The 16523-nt window shown below is 36.6% G+C and overlaps 1 protein-coding gene across 1 annotated transcript; it reads right to left on the bottom strand.

Annotated features, from left to right (window-relative positions):
- Positions 1–9918: 9918 nt before the first annotated feature.
- LOC110805347 (uncharacterized) lies at positions 9919–12919 on the bottom strand. Its single transcript, XM_056831948.1, has 5 exons — positions 12560–12919; positions 12256–12390; positions 11603–12168; positions 11023–11158; positions 9919–10032 (listed from the first exon to the last, which is right to left on the bottom strand). The coding sequence occupies exons 1-5, from the start codon at positions 12917–12919 to the stop codon at positions 9919–9921; spliced, it is 1311 nt and encodes a 436-aa protein (XP_056687926.1).
- Between the last annotated feature and the right edge of the window lie 3604 nt (positions 12920–16523).

The raw sequence follows: 16523 nt of genomic DNA on the forward strand, positions 1-16523 counted from the left end.
GCAGGTCCTCAGTTTTCGAAAAATAAAGTCTTCAAATTCAAAATAGGCTCGCCATCTTCAGCCGGCGGGGTCTACGTCACAAACCGCGTAGGTCCTTATTTTTTAAAAAAAACAAACGAACTTCAAAACAGACTCGTCCACTACTATCGGACGGGGTGTCCACCCTTAGCGGACAAGCTCGCCATCTTTAGCCGGCGGGGTCTACTTCATAAACCGCGTAGGTCCTTATTTTCAAAAAGCACAAACAAATTTCAAAATAGATTCGTCCACTTCTATCGGACGGGGTGTCCACCCTTAGCGGACAGGTTCACCATCTTTAGCCGGCGGGGTCTACGTCACAAGCCGCGTAGGTCCTTATTTTCAAATTTCAAAATAGATTCGTCCACTTCTATCGGACGGGGTGTCCACCCTTAGCGGACAGGCTCGCCATCTTTAGCCGGCGGGGTCTACGTCACAAACCGCGTAGGTCCTTATTTTCAAAATTCAAAAACAGATTCTTCCACTTCTATCGGACGGGGTGTCCACCCTTAGCGGAAAGGCTCGCCATCTTTGGCCGGCGGGGTCTGTGTCACTAACCACGCAGGTCCTTAGCCGCTGCAGCGATAACTTTTTCTGGTTTTCCCTTTTCCAAAAATTAAAAGGATTGGTTTTCCGTTTTTTCCAAAAAAGGGCGATGTGCTGGATTTTCCTTCGTTTTACGTCCCATAAAAACAAGGGGGTTTTCTCGTTTAGCTAGCCCTGAAAATGAGAATCTTTAAAAACATTTTTACCTCGTGATTGGGCTTGGCCAGGCCCAATTACACTTTATAGCTTTGATTTCGAAAACATCTGTAGCTACTCACAATGACAAAGTGAGGGAGTTTTTACACTTCTTTAGATCCTTCCAATGACAAAGTGAGGAAGTTTCTATACTATCCCTTGACAAATCCCAATGACACGTGAGGGATATGTCGACACTTCAAGTGATGACCCTTAAGTCAAATGTTATCACTCGGGGGCTCGTGAGACCCTCGCCAAAACAGGTCACCATGGCTTGTGTGACGCACTCCGTCTAATACTTTGACCATCGTCTTACTCCAAGACTCAGGCAAAGTGGGGGCTAACTGTAGACACCTACATTTGTCCCCATTCCCGAAAGGGAAGGTTCGATGATGAAAGCGTAAATCTCCACTTGACAACGCATCTCCTATAAAATAACGAATCTCAATTCCCCTTTTCATTTCACCCGAAACCTGCTATTTATAGAAACCTGCTATTTATGGAAACCTGCTAAAAATAGTAACTGCCGTAATGGGTAGTTGTTAAAAGGGGCAAGTCATAAAAGATAGAAACCTGTCAGAATTAGGTGTTGCACTCCAACATAAATCCTAAATGAGATAGAAATTGCGAGAGAATCCTATTCCTAATATGATTCGGAAATAAGAGTTACGTATTAATTAAAATCCTAACGAGCCTAGAGTTCGTAACGGGCCCAGACGCATTCCGTCATGAAATTGATACGCACTAAAAGACTCGATTAAGTCTCAAACACTCCGGATTCTAGGAATCCGAATCTGACAAAGAAACGGCCCAAACAGCAATTTCAACGCCCAGCCCTGGGCGCTGAAATTGCCTGGATCCTATTTTCAACGCCCAGAGCTGGGCGCCGAAATCTTCGGCGCCCAGGCCTGGGCGCTGATAATACTTGGGTACGTGTTTTTTCCTAATTCTTTGTGGATTAGAACTCTACAATTCTATCTTTCCACAAACTCTTCCCTATAAATACAGCCCCAAATTCGACGTGAAAAGGGACAAACACACAATTCATATTCTGAGTATTGACTCCAACCCTTAGCCTAAGCCTCACGCTGCGAAATTGTTCACGCGTTCTGTCGCAATCGATCCATAAATCGAACAGAACGTATCCTGTCCCATAATTTGAGATTCGTTAAATAAAAAGGAGAAATAGCAAAGTCAAAGTGGTTAGTTTTCTGAGAACCGTGACGCACCTCTCAAGGGTGCGTCGTACTGTGTCCCTCTTCGGTGATTTAATTGCTTTCCTCGCCCTTTTTATGAACTGTTAAACTAACTAAATCTGATTGTTCTACCACGCCTAACAAATATAATATTTTTGGGAAATTGGATTATCATGCTAGGTCCCTTAATGCAATCTAAATCAGATAATCATGATCGATCTAGTATTATATGTTGCATATTGCTAAAATCAACTCATATTAGTTTAATAGTTAACGCATGTCTCTTCAATTATTTCTGCTGAGCTAGTAAGGATATCCTGCCTCTGGAGTTATCGACGAGCGAAGTACTCCTCTCGGTAGTTACAGTCCCCCGAACCCTCAATCTTTACCTTGCGGGTGTATGTTGAGAGATCCCCACACCAGGGATCACAAGGGAACCTACGGCCGTCGTGGTCAAACATAATTGCACTCCCTTTATGTCACGATAACCGCGTTTTATCAGTTTTTCTCATTGTTGTTAAAAACTGAATGGCGACTCCTATATTACTAGTCAATTGGGTGTATACTCACAGGAAATCCATTTACACTTGATTGAAATAAAGAATCGTCACACCCACGAGGGACGAGGTCACGCATTAAACTCGTGCTTTTTCGACCCCCTCACAGGAGGTCATAGAAAAAGTATGAGAATTGCCACCAGACCTCGCAAATTTCCTGCTCCACCTGTTTATATGGATATCACCTGTGAAGAAGAGGAGGAAGAGGACACAGGAACTAAGCCAGTTCCACATGAAAAACAGGAACTGACAAACACTCTTAGGACCAAATCACCAGTTCCTAAGAAACCTGCGTCTGTTCCTTTTACCAAAGGAATTGAAACCTCTCCTGTTCCTCAAGCTGTTTCTACTAAGACTCCAGGTTCTCTGGGTGGTTTTTCTGGTTTCACTAGTTCCTCTGGGTTTGGAACACCACCAGTTACTGCTGAAAAATTTCAGGAACTCCAGGGTTCGTTGACTCGCTTAATGGCACTGCGGGAAGGTTCAAACCTTCGAGTTCAACAAATGCAGACTCAAATGAATGCCTTGGTCAATGCTGTTCAAACACTCCAATCCAATCTGCAACAATATGCTGACCAAGCCAACAACACTCGCACTGAGATTCTGCAGAAAATCAACAACCTTGAATCCTTTGAAGAAGTTGTGGTGGAAGAAACAATTGCCTCAGATTCCCCTACCCAAGACTAAACAACCCTTCCAATCTCTTTTATTACTGCTTTGTCTCTGGAACAATTTCTTTTTGGGTTTTGTATAACTAAACAATGGGAATCTTCCCTTTTTGATTTAAATTTTTCAAACTTGCTTGGTTGACAATCTACATATTGCTGTTTATATGGTTGTTGCTTCTCGGATTATTATGTTGTGTAAGCACGTACAATACTTTGAGGCTAGCTTGACTTGCCAAACGTTGATCGTAGGGCACTGTGTTTGGAATATATGTATCTGCATTGCTCTTTTTGTTAATGTCAACAGGGGGAGATCACTGAGCAAACTTCTTAAGGAGATCAAACTTGGTTTGAAACTCGGATTCTTCTTGTTCTATCTACCGTAAGGGTAAAATTATGTTTTTTTTTTTTTTGTTTTTTTTTTGTTACAATCCACACTTCATCAATTCTATGTGTTTTAATCTCTTATGGTAAAAAGTTTGCGGATGTTGTCATCACCAAAAAGGGGGAATATTGTTGACCCTGATTTTGGTTGATGACAAATAGCAAACTTCCTGATTAAAGTTTCTGTTGTGTCTACAAGTAAAGTGTTTCAGTTCCAGAGAGGAACTTGAGATGGCCGCTGATGTTCCAGAGGTGGAATGCGCAAAGCTAGGAACTATAAACTTACAGACATCAGAGGAACAACAAATGCACAAAAGGGTGAAGTTTCCATATGATGAGTGCCTCTGTCCCTTTGGAGGAACTCACCTGTTCCAGAGTAGGAACCATTGCAGCTGCTGAGTGGTAGCTCCAGTAAAAGGATAAACACGAAGCTAGGTAGTTAAATACTCTTAGATTTTGTGTAAAATAATAATAGCTATAAGATAAGTTATGGAACTATAGGATATTTAATTAAATATTTATTAAGATTTTATCAAAATATTTAGTAGCAAGTTTTAAGGAAAATTACATAAATAAAATTTACTTTAATAAAATCTGTTTTTATCTTTCTAGTCAAAACAATTTTACTTTCCCTAAAAACTTCTCCTAAAATCTGATTTATTTTATTAAGTATTTTTCGCAAATCTTTTAGTGGTTGACAAAGTCTAAACCACGATTTTCTCTAAGGAAGTTTTCAGGGAAGTGGTCTTCCCTTGATCCACAAGTTATGGATCGTGGAGACCAAGTAGTGTAGTTGTGTGAACAGTTGAGATTTGAAGGGAACTAACCCTAAGGATTATCTCTATAAAAAGGGTCGTCTGTTTTCTGAGAAAAACACACAAATATTCTACTAACTTTCTTATCTATCAAACGCTTTCAAAAGAGTTTATAAAATTGATTTGTGTCCTAGCAAAATGCAAGTTCCTAAGTTCCATAAATATCTAAAAGCTTTATTATTATCTAGAGTCTTGAAAACAAATTGTAATCTGAGTGAGAGTAGATTGAGTAATCTTGTAAAGACTTTTGAGTTAAAGTCGAGAAAAGAGAGAAGCAAAAGAGAGAGTAGTCAGAGTCGATTACTGTGAGAAACTTGAGTTAGAGAGGAACTCAAGTTGTTATATTATTCTAATTGAGGAATTATCTTAATATAAAAGAGTTTTGAGGTTTTCTCTTCTTGATTAGTGTCAAGAAGTTTCCTCAAATTGAGTAACTTTTGTTTCTGTGTTTTTCAGTTCCTTTAATTGCTTTAAAGTCGAAAGAAACTCACTAAAGTTCCAAACACAATTCACCCCCCCCTCTTGTGTGTGTTCCTATTAAACTATCAATGAGGATAGGTAATGTCCCGATCGAATTAGGGCAATTCAGCTACTTAATACTTAAATTAGAGGTCGGGGAGTTACATGTACTCGAAATTTTGCTAATTATCCGATTAGAACTTGACTCGAACCCGAAATAAAGTTTTACAAGAGTACAAGTCCGACTCAAACCAGATTAATTTTTTTGGGTAAACAATAAGTGCTTCGAAAATTAAAGAAACTTGATGAATTTCACATGAAATGTCGAAACAAAACAAATCACATTAGTTTGAATAAAAGAATATTAAGCTAAATAAAAATGAAATGGATTACAGTTTCTTGCAGATGGAAATAACTTGCTGAATTCTAAGATATAACTTGCTGACTTTCTTAAATACTGCAGATAAACCTTAAATTATATAATTTTTATAATTTTATTATCTGCCAATACTTATATGCTTCAATAAGTGCTTCGTAAAAACCTAGGCAGTGTTTATAACTTTGGTCAATTCAACCATAACCAGAGTCAAATATCTTTATCGCCGCAATAAGTGCTTCGTAAAAACCTAGGCAGCGTTTCGGTGGAGACGTTATAAAAATGAAACCATTGCACCGGCCATAAAACCTATGTATTTTACTTATTAGTAGTCCAATAATAGTGATACTTTGCACCCAAAATTAATTGTGAGTTGTGATACTAACTTCTGTCAAGACTCTGCGTCTCCAGGATCAAGTAACCAACATCTCCAGTCTCCTGCTAGGTATACTCCTATATCCTCTACTCGATCTAAATTGTTGTTATATAGTACTCCATTCTATTTTCCTTATTTTTTATTGAATCGTTCCTGTATAGTTGCGTGTATACATGCATTTTATTTTTTCAATCCTCGAATGACTTGTGAAGTATTTGTAAATACAGGTATGTCTACTCAAAGTCTATGCAGTAGAACTTGCGACCGCAGGAAACATTCCGAAGATGTTTGTGATGAAAAGAGTCAGAAAACAAAATGTGTCGATGCAATAGATAGCGATGACGGTACTGTAAAATCAAATTATTCTTCCCCATATGTTAATTTTTTTACGATTATTAGTTGATGGCGTGGTGATTTCTATTTTGGCCCATATGAAAAACTTGATTTAATAATAAATCAAATTAACGTTTGTTACTTCCATCTATACTTGCAAGTTACTCATTTTTTTTAATTTTTCACGAAAGACTTGTGAAATATTTGTAATTACATAAAGGTCTACTCAAATTCGTGATGAAAAGCGTCAGAAAACAAAATGTGTCTATGAGAATTTCCCCAGAGGTTCCAGATGTTCGTGATGAAAACCGTCAGAAAACAAAATGTATCAATGAGAATTTACCCAACGTTCCTTTCGATCTTCTAACTCGGATCGATATGCTCAAAAGAGTTGTTACTTTGTACCGCGAGGCCAAAATGCCTGAGAAATCTGATAGTTGCTCCGGAAACGAGTAGTTGAATCCTGATCTCCGGTATAATTTTTTTTTTGTATTATGTTGAAAAAGTTGTTTTATTGGACAAGTGTCGACCAACTATGTAATCATTGTGACACGACATCATTTTCGTATGTTGCTACCTTTATCATTTTCGATTATTGATAGTGAAAAAACTGTTTTAAAATTGTTATCTTAGAAAAATTTGCATTACAACACTGTTTTAAAAATCAAATCCAAAAAATGCTTCAGAACTTCGAAATAAACTAAGACGGAGTATTAAGCTACGAATCGAGAAATCGAAATTGCAAAATTCCGTAACCAATTAAAGAAATTTAATGAGTTTTTGGACCAATTAAAATTAGGGAAATTCTCAATGGTAACCCTGTATTATAAAAGTTAATACTATGAAAATCTTTATTAATGCTATTGTTGATAATAAACAACAATGGAGGGCTACCAATGATAATCTGACATTTTTTGGTTACCACTGAGAATGTATAATAGTACAAGACTATTACGGAGTATCATTGCGGTTTGATGTGACTCAATTAATTGGATTGAATGAAATACTATTACGGAGTATCATTGCGGTTTGATGTGAATTAATTAATTGGATTGAATGAAATACTATTACGTAGTATCATTTTGCTACATTGTTTCCCCTCCCTCATCCCTATTATAATTTCAACAATCGGAACTTAAAAGACCATATCAAATTTATCTGAACATATTGAAACTTATATGAACTCTAACTAGGGTAGTATAAGTTGAACTTAACAAGACCTTAATAAAACAAACTTTTTGTATATTGGTATGAAACAAACAATTCGTTAGATATGTCTTTTACGACGGGTTAACGACGGGATTTTCCATTAACGACGACCCCTTCTATGACGGGTTCGCGACGGAAAATCCCCTTTTTGTAAGATCTTCTAATTTATTTTATTATGTGCAATTACATTCAAGTGTTCACATTTGATTACATTATTTTATTGATTTAATCAATTTATACCTTGTGGAAACACATCATTAAAACACATCATGAACAATTGTAATAGAATACGAGATTATTAGGTGAATTGTCCTTCAAATCCTATGAGTTTTAATAACAGAAACACAAGTTTAAAAAAAATAAGAGAATAGATTTGGTTCCTCGTATTTCATGTTATATAAAATGATATTACAAGAAAAAATTATATTATTTCCATGCTATTATAAAGGAAAGGAATAATAACAAATAACAAACATGAACTCAATAAGTTTCCATGATAATATTATTTTTGGTGGTATATATTTGTGATTACTAAAATTTTAGTTGGTTTTAATGAATTTTGTATAGTCTAATAAAAATATTAAAAATTCCCAAACAAGGATAATATACAATATCTGTGCACATAGAGCAATGGCTTTGGCCTCACGTCACAATGGTTACTGCATAAACATAGAGCGCGCTTAAAATCTTACTATAATCCCCCCCACCCCCATTTTGCTTTTTTGTAAGATCTTCTAATTTATTTTATTATGGGCAATTACATTCCAGTGTTCACATTTGATTAAAAAATTTTATTGATGAATCAATTTATACCATGTGGAAACACATCATTAAAACACATCATGAACAATTGTAATAGAATACGAGATTATTAGGCGAACTGTCCTTCAAATCATATGAGTTTTAATAACGGAAACACAAGTTTAAAAAATAAAAGAGAATAGATTTGGTTCCTCGTATTTCATGTTATATAAAATGATATTACAAGAAATATCTAAACACCAAAAACATATGAGTTTTAATAATAGAAAATCACAAGCTTATAATGAATTGCGTTGAACTTTATTCGGGAGAAAAACAATCAACTTTGGAAAACAAATACTACGTGTACATGGTTTCAACACTACTTATATAATTATTAGTCATTTATAAAATTAAGAGACATGCTTTCTTTGTTAAATTATTGGACATAAAACTTATATTATAATATGTTACTTGTTTCTCCACGAAATCATGCTTCCATACTAGTATTGGAATAATGTAAGAACTTGATGAATTTCACATGAAATGTCGAAACAAAACAAATCACATTAGTTTGAATAAAAGAATATTAAGCTAAATAAAAATGAAATGGATTAAAGTTTCTTGCAGATGAAATAACTGGATTACTTCTAAGATATATCTTGTTGTCTTCAAAGAATAACTGTTTTGTTTGGGTTTTCCTTAAATACTGCAAATAAACCTTAAATTATATAACCTTTATAATTTTATTATCTGCCAATACTTATATTATATGACTCATAAGTATTGGCTCATGTATTTTTCCATGCCACCATCACAATTGAGTGGAAATGACAACCCAACAAACACGGGAACAAACGTCGCAAATGTCTTTTACGACGGCCCTATTTGTTTAATTATAAATAGTTAGGAAAACTTTCCTTCAAATTCGAAAAGGTGAATATTAGTGCATGAGATAAAATAACAGAAACACAAGTTTAAAAGAATAAGAGAATAGATTTGGGGATAGTAATAACAATACCAACACATGATCTTGTAACAATTGTAATAGAATGCGAGATTATTAGGCGAACTTTCCTTCAAATCATATGAGTTTAAAAAAAGAAGAGAATATATTTGGTTCCTCGTATTTCATGTTATATAAAATTATATTACAAGAAATATCTAAACACCAAAAATTATATGAGTTTTAATCATAGAATCACAAGCTTACAATGAAATGTGTTCAACTTTATTCGGGAGAAAAACAATCAACTTTGGAAAACAAATACGAGATTATGAGGCGAACTTTAGGGTTTAGGGTTTAGACTTTTTCATCCGTTTTAACTCAATATTTAAAAGTAAATATCTCCAAATACGTATGTTAAAAAAATATAAAATTTTGATATTGTTAAACTACAAACTAAGACGAACAAAACAAGTTCACACATGAATATATTTTGAATGTCGAAACTAAACAAATCACATTAGTGTGAATAAAAGAATATTAAGCTAAATAAAATGAAATGGATATCTGCCAATACTTATATTATATGACTCATAAGTATTGGCTCATAAATTATGAGCCAATACTTATATTATTTCCATGCCACCATCACTATTGAGTGGAAATAACCTTTAGGGGAGAAACAATAGTTCAAAATAATTTTTCTTTTTGGTGGGATTGATTGATATTTAGATTTGTATCTTTTGTGACAACCTAATAAGGACGGGTAAAAATCCCGTCGCAAAAGGGCTTTTACGACGGGGATAACAACCCAACAAAGACGATAACAACCGTCGCAAATTGCATTTACGACGGGTTAATAACGGGATTTTCCATTAACGACGACCCCCTTTTATGATGGGGTCACGACGGAAAATCCCGTCGTTAATCAACAATTATTGACCTTATTTCCCCTCGTTAATAGTACAATTAAATGATATTTTTTAAATAACCCATATTTAAATAACCTATATTTACAAGTATAATTACAATTATGCCGGACTGTTTTCAATTAGTTCTAGTGCCATACTTCAATATAGCCAAAATAATATTATTACACTAATCATATTGCAGGACTGTTTTCAATTAGCTCCATTGCCATTCTTCTTTTCTCATTGAATTTGCTGGTCATCGCATGATACAACAACCATTCTCCGGTGACAGTAGGGTTGTCGAGCTGGAAATAAGAAAGTATATAATGTTAATTATGTCATAATGAACATCAAAGTTTAAGGAGATAAATAACATCAAAGTTTATGTACATACCAAATTGAGTGGGCCTCTGATACGATCGCTGCACTGTTGTATGTACGAGAGCATGTAGATGCCACAACTTACCCTTGAAAGAGAGTGACGTTGGGGAAATGATATATGTTAATTAAGCATTATGTAACCATTATGTAACCTAGACAAGAAATAGACAACAAATATAGCTACTAACCCGTCGACTTGTTTAGCAACATCTAGTTCCTTCCTCTCCCAGGTGATGACCTCCCCGTGACGCCAAGACGAATCCAAAAAAGATGCGAAAATGTCAAATGCCTTTTCCTGGTACATTTGCGTCCCATTAGAATATGCTAAATGCAGTAAATTTGTAGAAATTTAAGTACTACGATCGGTAACAAGTTACCAGTGCGTTTATTTCGTTTTACCAATGAATGCAAGGTTCTCTAAACATGGAATCTATGACCCACGATATAGAGGTGTTGGTATTGATAATTAAAGCCCACCAATTACCTTCAACCACCGTCGGGAGGAACACCTAAATGCACAAGAGGTGATAAATATATTGTTCACATAGATATATAACCCCGACGAAGAAGGTTTTAGCTTACCGAAAACATCTAGTCAGAGGTTATGTTGGGATGTATACACAATATTTCTCGTGAAAGGGACCGAGCTAACGATGACACTTCTTTGTCCTTCTTCGATATCACTTTAGTCTTCAGAAATTGAAAATATGTCGTTAGAAACTGAAAATGTTGTCGGACTTACAAGGTAACAAGGAATTTACCGAAAATATTAATGGAAGAACGATCCTTTGGCCCTGCCCTTCGAAGTCCTTCGCCCACTTGTATGTTAATATGGTTGCAAATGTGTCAACAAACTGCATAAGAAGTATGGGTTATTGTCGATGTTCAACCCTAAGACAGAAAAAAATGGATACCTGATTATCTACCTGATCGTCCATCCATGATCTTTCCCCGACTACAATGTAGCATGATTTCATGCTTGCCCATCGGCCATGACATTGTAGGACTGGTAAATCAACATCAGCATCATCTTCATCTGTTTTTGTACTCCTATTACAAAAAAACCGCAAAAAACAGTATTGACTTCATGAGTGTATCGAATCATAGCATTCTATTGAGACATGAGTCACAGCCTCAAAATTTCAAATGCACTTTTCATCTCGTTATATATCTGAAATAAATCTCACCTAGTTTTTCGAGTATTTCTTTGGGGGATCTTTAATTTGTTTGCTTCCACGATCACATGATTTTTAAGAGCTATCCTAGCCGCAACTTCTTTGCTTATTGCTTTACTTATTTGGAATTCATGGTTCACAGGCGTCTGTATCATTCTTTGAGTGAACCCCTTGATTATTAACTAACATTGATTGACAATGCACAAAATCAATTTAAATTGGTTACACAATACATACATGTGAACTATAAAACTATAAAACATTCGACACAAGCAATGTAAATTTCAGCAAGATATTTAACAAGTATTTAACAAATAACTTGTTCTTGTTTTCATTCTTCCCTACATTCGACACATCGGCACTCTTTTCATCAGTGATCTGCTCATTTTCATTCTGCCCTACAGCAGCTTGATCCACCTCATGTTTCGGGACCTCTTCTTCCTCGTCATTCTTCGGCGCCTCCTCATCGGCACTCTTTTCATCAGTGATCCGCTCATTTTCATTCTGCCCTGCAGCAGCTTGATCCACCTCATGTTTCGGGACCTCTTCTTCCTCGTCATTCTTCGGCGCCTCATTCTTCGGCGCCTCCTCATCATCATTATTCTCATTTTTCTTCTGCCTCACCTCCTCATAATTCTCCCCCTCCACATTCTTCGGCGCCTCCTCATCATCATTATTCTCATTTTTCTTCTGCCTCACCTCCTCATAATTCTCCCCCTCCTCATTCTTCGGCGCCTCCTCATCATCATTATTCTCATTTTTCTTCTCCTTCACCTCCTTATAATTCTCCTCCTCCTCATTCTTCGGCGCCTCCTCATCATCATTATTCTCATTTTTCTTCTCCTTCACCTCCTTATCCTCAGCATCTTCATCATTCACTACACCCTGATCCGGACAATGACAATGCAACTATAAAAATTTGACGAAAGCAATGTACATCAGCAAGTAACAAATGAGTAGATTAAACAATACCTGGTTGGAGTTATTCACATCAGCATTCGAATCATCACTTGCCTCCTTCACGTCCACCTCAATCTCAGCAGCATCATGATCATTCTTCTCCTGAGTAATCTTATTCACATCATGATCCACATTCGGACAATTCCACTATACAACATTTGACACAAGCAATGTAAATCCCAGCAAGATATTTAACAAATGACTTGATTAAACAATGATCCACATCCGGACAATGCAACTATAATGCAACTATAATGCAACTATAAAACATTTGACACAAGCAATGTAGCTCGCAGCAAGATATTTAACAAGTGACTTGATTAAACAATATCTGGTCGTCATTCACATAATCATTTACATCAGCTCCATTTCGGTCCTGATCATGAATCACGTCGGCTAAAGCATCGGCTAAATATAATAAATACCCTCCATCTTTCAAGGCTAGGGACATCGGATCAGCTCCATTTGCGGCTTGGTGCTCCGCTGCGGCTTGGTGCTCCGCTGCGGCTTGGTGCTCTGCTAGCGTTGCGGCTTGCTGCTCCGCTAGCGTTGCGGCTTGCTGCTCCGCTAGCGTTGCGGCTTGCTGCTCCGCTAGCGTTGCGGCTTGCTGCTCCGCTATATCCATTGGACCCACTAGCTCAATCTCTACTTCCTCCTCCACTATATCCAGCTCCATTGGATCCACCTTCTGTTGTGTCTCTACTCCTCTTTCGCTTCGTCCGTTGCGGCTTCTTCCTCCGCGGGGGATTCTTCTTCTACCTCCAGCCCCATTTCCTTCGGTTCGTCCGTTGCAGCTGCTTCTTCTAATTCCTCTTCTACTTCCTCTAAGGCTTGCTTCTTAGACAATCTCTCCCTTTGTCTTTTATCCCTTTCTCTTTTCTCCATGACATGTTGTTGAGGGGTTTTAGCACATGTGGCCTTTCTTCTCTTTCTTAAGACCAAGTCAGGATCATCTTCAAATTTGTTCTACAGAGAGATGCAATGAAATGTTTGTTCCAGATTACGGGACATAGTATGAAATGAAACTAAACCTAAACCCTAAACCTTAAACCTTTACCTCCTCCACAAGATTAACGGGTGTACAGTCCCTTGCTTCTCTGGTGTGTGGTTTGCCATATGCGACATCTGAACACTGAAAGATAAATGAATAATGCAAAATGTTAAAAACCCTAAAATAACTGAACTTTGCAAGTGACAAAATGCAAAATCAACCACTCACCCCTAATTTGTCAAAGTCTTCTTTAGCGGTCCCTTGGCCCTCTTACTTTTGTGTTCCAACCTGTCTTCTTTCTTTTCTTTGCTTAGCTCTTTTGTGGTCCAAACCATGATCCTTGGGAACAATGTCCAAGAGATCGGGGGGCGGTCAAGTCGATCAAGGTACAAAATCTGCCATCATCACGTACAAATTCCGATAAGAAAATAAGAAAATAATTATAATAAAAGTGAAAATAAGAATGTATACTCACCACAAGATACAGAAGGCACCCACCACAACCCTTAGAAAAACCATTAGCGTAAAACTTGGTGAGGAAAGTTTTAGCAGAACTAATGGTTTTGTCTAATATCAATGCCGACCAGTCATAGGTTGCTGCATTTGCGGCCACTGTTATTGCAGGCAACAAGTCGGATGCCAAATGATGCGATGTAGTAGGATAAAGAACCAGTCCTAAAGCAATGATCAGAAAGGAAGTCTTCTAGACTTCTTCATCGACATCTACTACTTCAGCCTCAACCTTTGGTATGGTGGCCTTCATCTCAATGGTCCAGTCTCCATTTGTTCCAACCTCTCCATATCTATCCAATAGATCTTTCACCTTTTTCTTCATAAGCTCACTCTTCTGAGTTAAAGGGACTGCAGTACCTCTACATGGTGTCCCCAAAATACAAGAAACTTGGTTCTTGGACAGTGGAAAACCTCTTACCACCAACCACCAGTTCTTTGCGTAATGGATCTACCTTAGTCAGCAACCAATAGCAAAGTTCTCTCGGTTGCGTTTTGTTCACCAACCAGCCTAATGTCCCAAATCCCATTTCTTTCATCCACCTCTTCTTTCTTCGACAAAACTGAGAGACAATGGCACCAAAAGCCTCCACTCAACAGTTTAGGTTTATCGACTTGGTGAAATTCTTACGCAGGGTCTGCAGGACCGTCTCGTCAGCTATAATCTGACCGCCCATACTCAAATGATGATTCTGTAAGAATATAAAAAAGTTATGTCACACTCCAATATTATATTAATGCGCCCTAATTCTTTGACTGTAAAGAAGAAGAAAAATATATTACCTTCAATATCTCTTCTGTTATCTTTACTGATGGCACGGTCTTCTTGTCATCTTGTGGAGGTGTTGAAACATTTCCACTGGTATGCTTCCTCTTCCTCTTCCTCTTCAGCGTTGTAGATTTTTTTTCTCTTCCTCTTCCTCTTCTACTTTATCTATTTTATTCTACAAAAATCAAGTACAAAACCCTAAGATAAACTGGCAGAATATACATGCATACAGAAGCTTTCAATCTAGAAAAGTCAACATTAGTCAACTAATCTAGAAAAGTCAACATTAGTCAACTAGTGTCAAAAGAACACTGCTACAATCACAATGGTCTCATCAACCTACCAACTTAATATCCCACTTTCCATAACACCTAAACAAAAACAATGACATAATCACATCAACCTACCAACTTAATATCCCACTTTCCATAACACCAAAACAAAAACAATCACATGAAAATCTGCTCTTCTTTTCATCCAAAATTAACCAACCACAAAATTAAGCAAGCATGATAAAATTAACCAACCACATAAACTTAAGCATTAAAAAATTAACCAACCACATAAATTTAAGCATTAAAAGATTAACCAACCACATAATCGACTGTGAAGCCCACTATATCGTCCAAGTTGTCATCTTCTTTATCGGAGCTCACATCATCTTCTTTATCGGAGACGAGTGCCTCTTCCTCTTCCTCTTCCTCTTCCTCTCCCTCTCCCTCTCCCTCTTCCTGCATTTGCAGTTCCTTCATCCTCTTTGTGCATTTGCGATTTTTCTTCAAACTTCAAAAAGCCACTTCTTTTGTGTTTTATATAGTCGGCTTCCTCAATGCTGATATCATCCATGCTGATGTCTTCACTATTCTTCTCAGAAATACTAGCAGTGTATGTTTCATCGTTCGAGTCCTCCTCTTCCTCCACCTCCTGTATTACAAGCTTATTCAACTTCGGTGCTTGTATGTTTGATTTTCTTTTTCCCATTGCTCGTCTTTATTTTCAGTCAAGTTGTCCAAATTAACATACAAATTCAACATACAAAATCTAAATTTCAAAGCTTTCAACTGTGCAAGCATTTAACATTCTATATTTCACATGAAAATTAGACTGTGCTTGCCATTCAAATGTGAGAGCTTGCACATATTCTTTTCATGTCTACATTTTCAGTTCAGTTGTCCATATTTACATACAAATTCAACATACAAAATCAAAATTTCAAAGCATTAAACTGTGAAGCATTCAACTATGAAATTCAACATGCAAAATCGAAAATTGAATATCATTAAAATAATATTACTTATTTATGAAACAATTTTGGGGTGAAAATGAAACCATTATTGGACTCCCCAAACAAATTGGGGTTCTTCCAACTACATTTATGATCTCCCCTGTTCATTTTCGATTTTATTGACAATCTAAATTTCAATCAATCAATCCAAAAAGCAAAATTGTGCTTACATATACAAAATTTAAGCCTATTTGACAAAATGTCTTAAATTTTCATCAAAAATTGTTCAAAATTTTCATCAATTTTGAACCCAACTTTAATTCATGAACCATAGAATTTTAATTTTATAAAGTTTAGGGGAAATGGGAAAATGCGAAGTTTACCGATGTTTCAGTGGTACTGCAGTCGAACTTCCGTCGAACTTCCGGTGAACTTCACTACAGTGCTCTTCGTGTTCTTCGCGTTTTCTCACTGTTTTCTTTCTTGGAGTTTCTCTCTCTTCCTTCACTCTTCCTTCTCTCTTGAAATTTGAAATCTAATATACATATTCCAAAGCGTATGAAATACGTATACCATCACAGCCAGTCATCTTGTCCAAGTCACCAATAGGTTAGTGATTCACCAACTCAGGAAGTGTGAAATGTCTTATATACCCTCTATATTGGGTACTGTAGCCCATCTATTACTATATACTAAAAGAGACACCAGGAATGACACGTGTCATTTCCTGGTGCAAGTTTTTCCCGCCAAAGTGTTTTGTTATTTTTTTACATTAAAATAAATAA

This window comes from Spinacia oleracea, chromosome 6, assembly GCF_020520425.1.
Source record: "Spinacia oleracea cultivar Varoflay chromosome 6, BTI_SOV_V1, whole genome shotgun sequence".
Lineage (NCBI taxonomy): Eukaryota > Viridiplantae > Streptophyta > Magnoliopsida > Caryophyllales > Amaranthaceae > Spinacia > Spinacia oleracea.

What these genes read in the sequence shown, in the direction of transcription:
- LOC110805347 (XM_056831948.1), bottom strand. Translation starts at nt 12,919, where the DNA reads ATGGAGCTGGATATAGTGGAGGAGGAAGTAGAGATTGAGCTAGTGGGT. An exon ending in ACCAGATATTGTTTAATCAA is followed by an intron (nt 12,391 to 12,559) that starts GTCACTTGTTAA and finishes AATGTTGTATAG; the next exon opens with TGGAATTGTCCGAATGTGGA. An exon ending in ATGTGAATAACTCCAACCAG is followed by an intron (nt 12,169 to 12,255) that starts GTATTGTTTAAT and finishes TGTCCGGATCAG; the next exon opens with GGTGTAGTGAATGATGAAGA.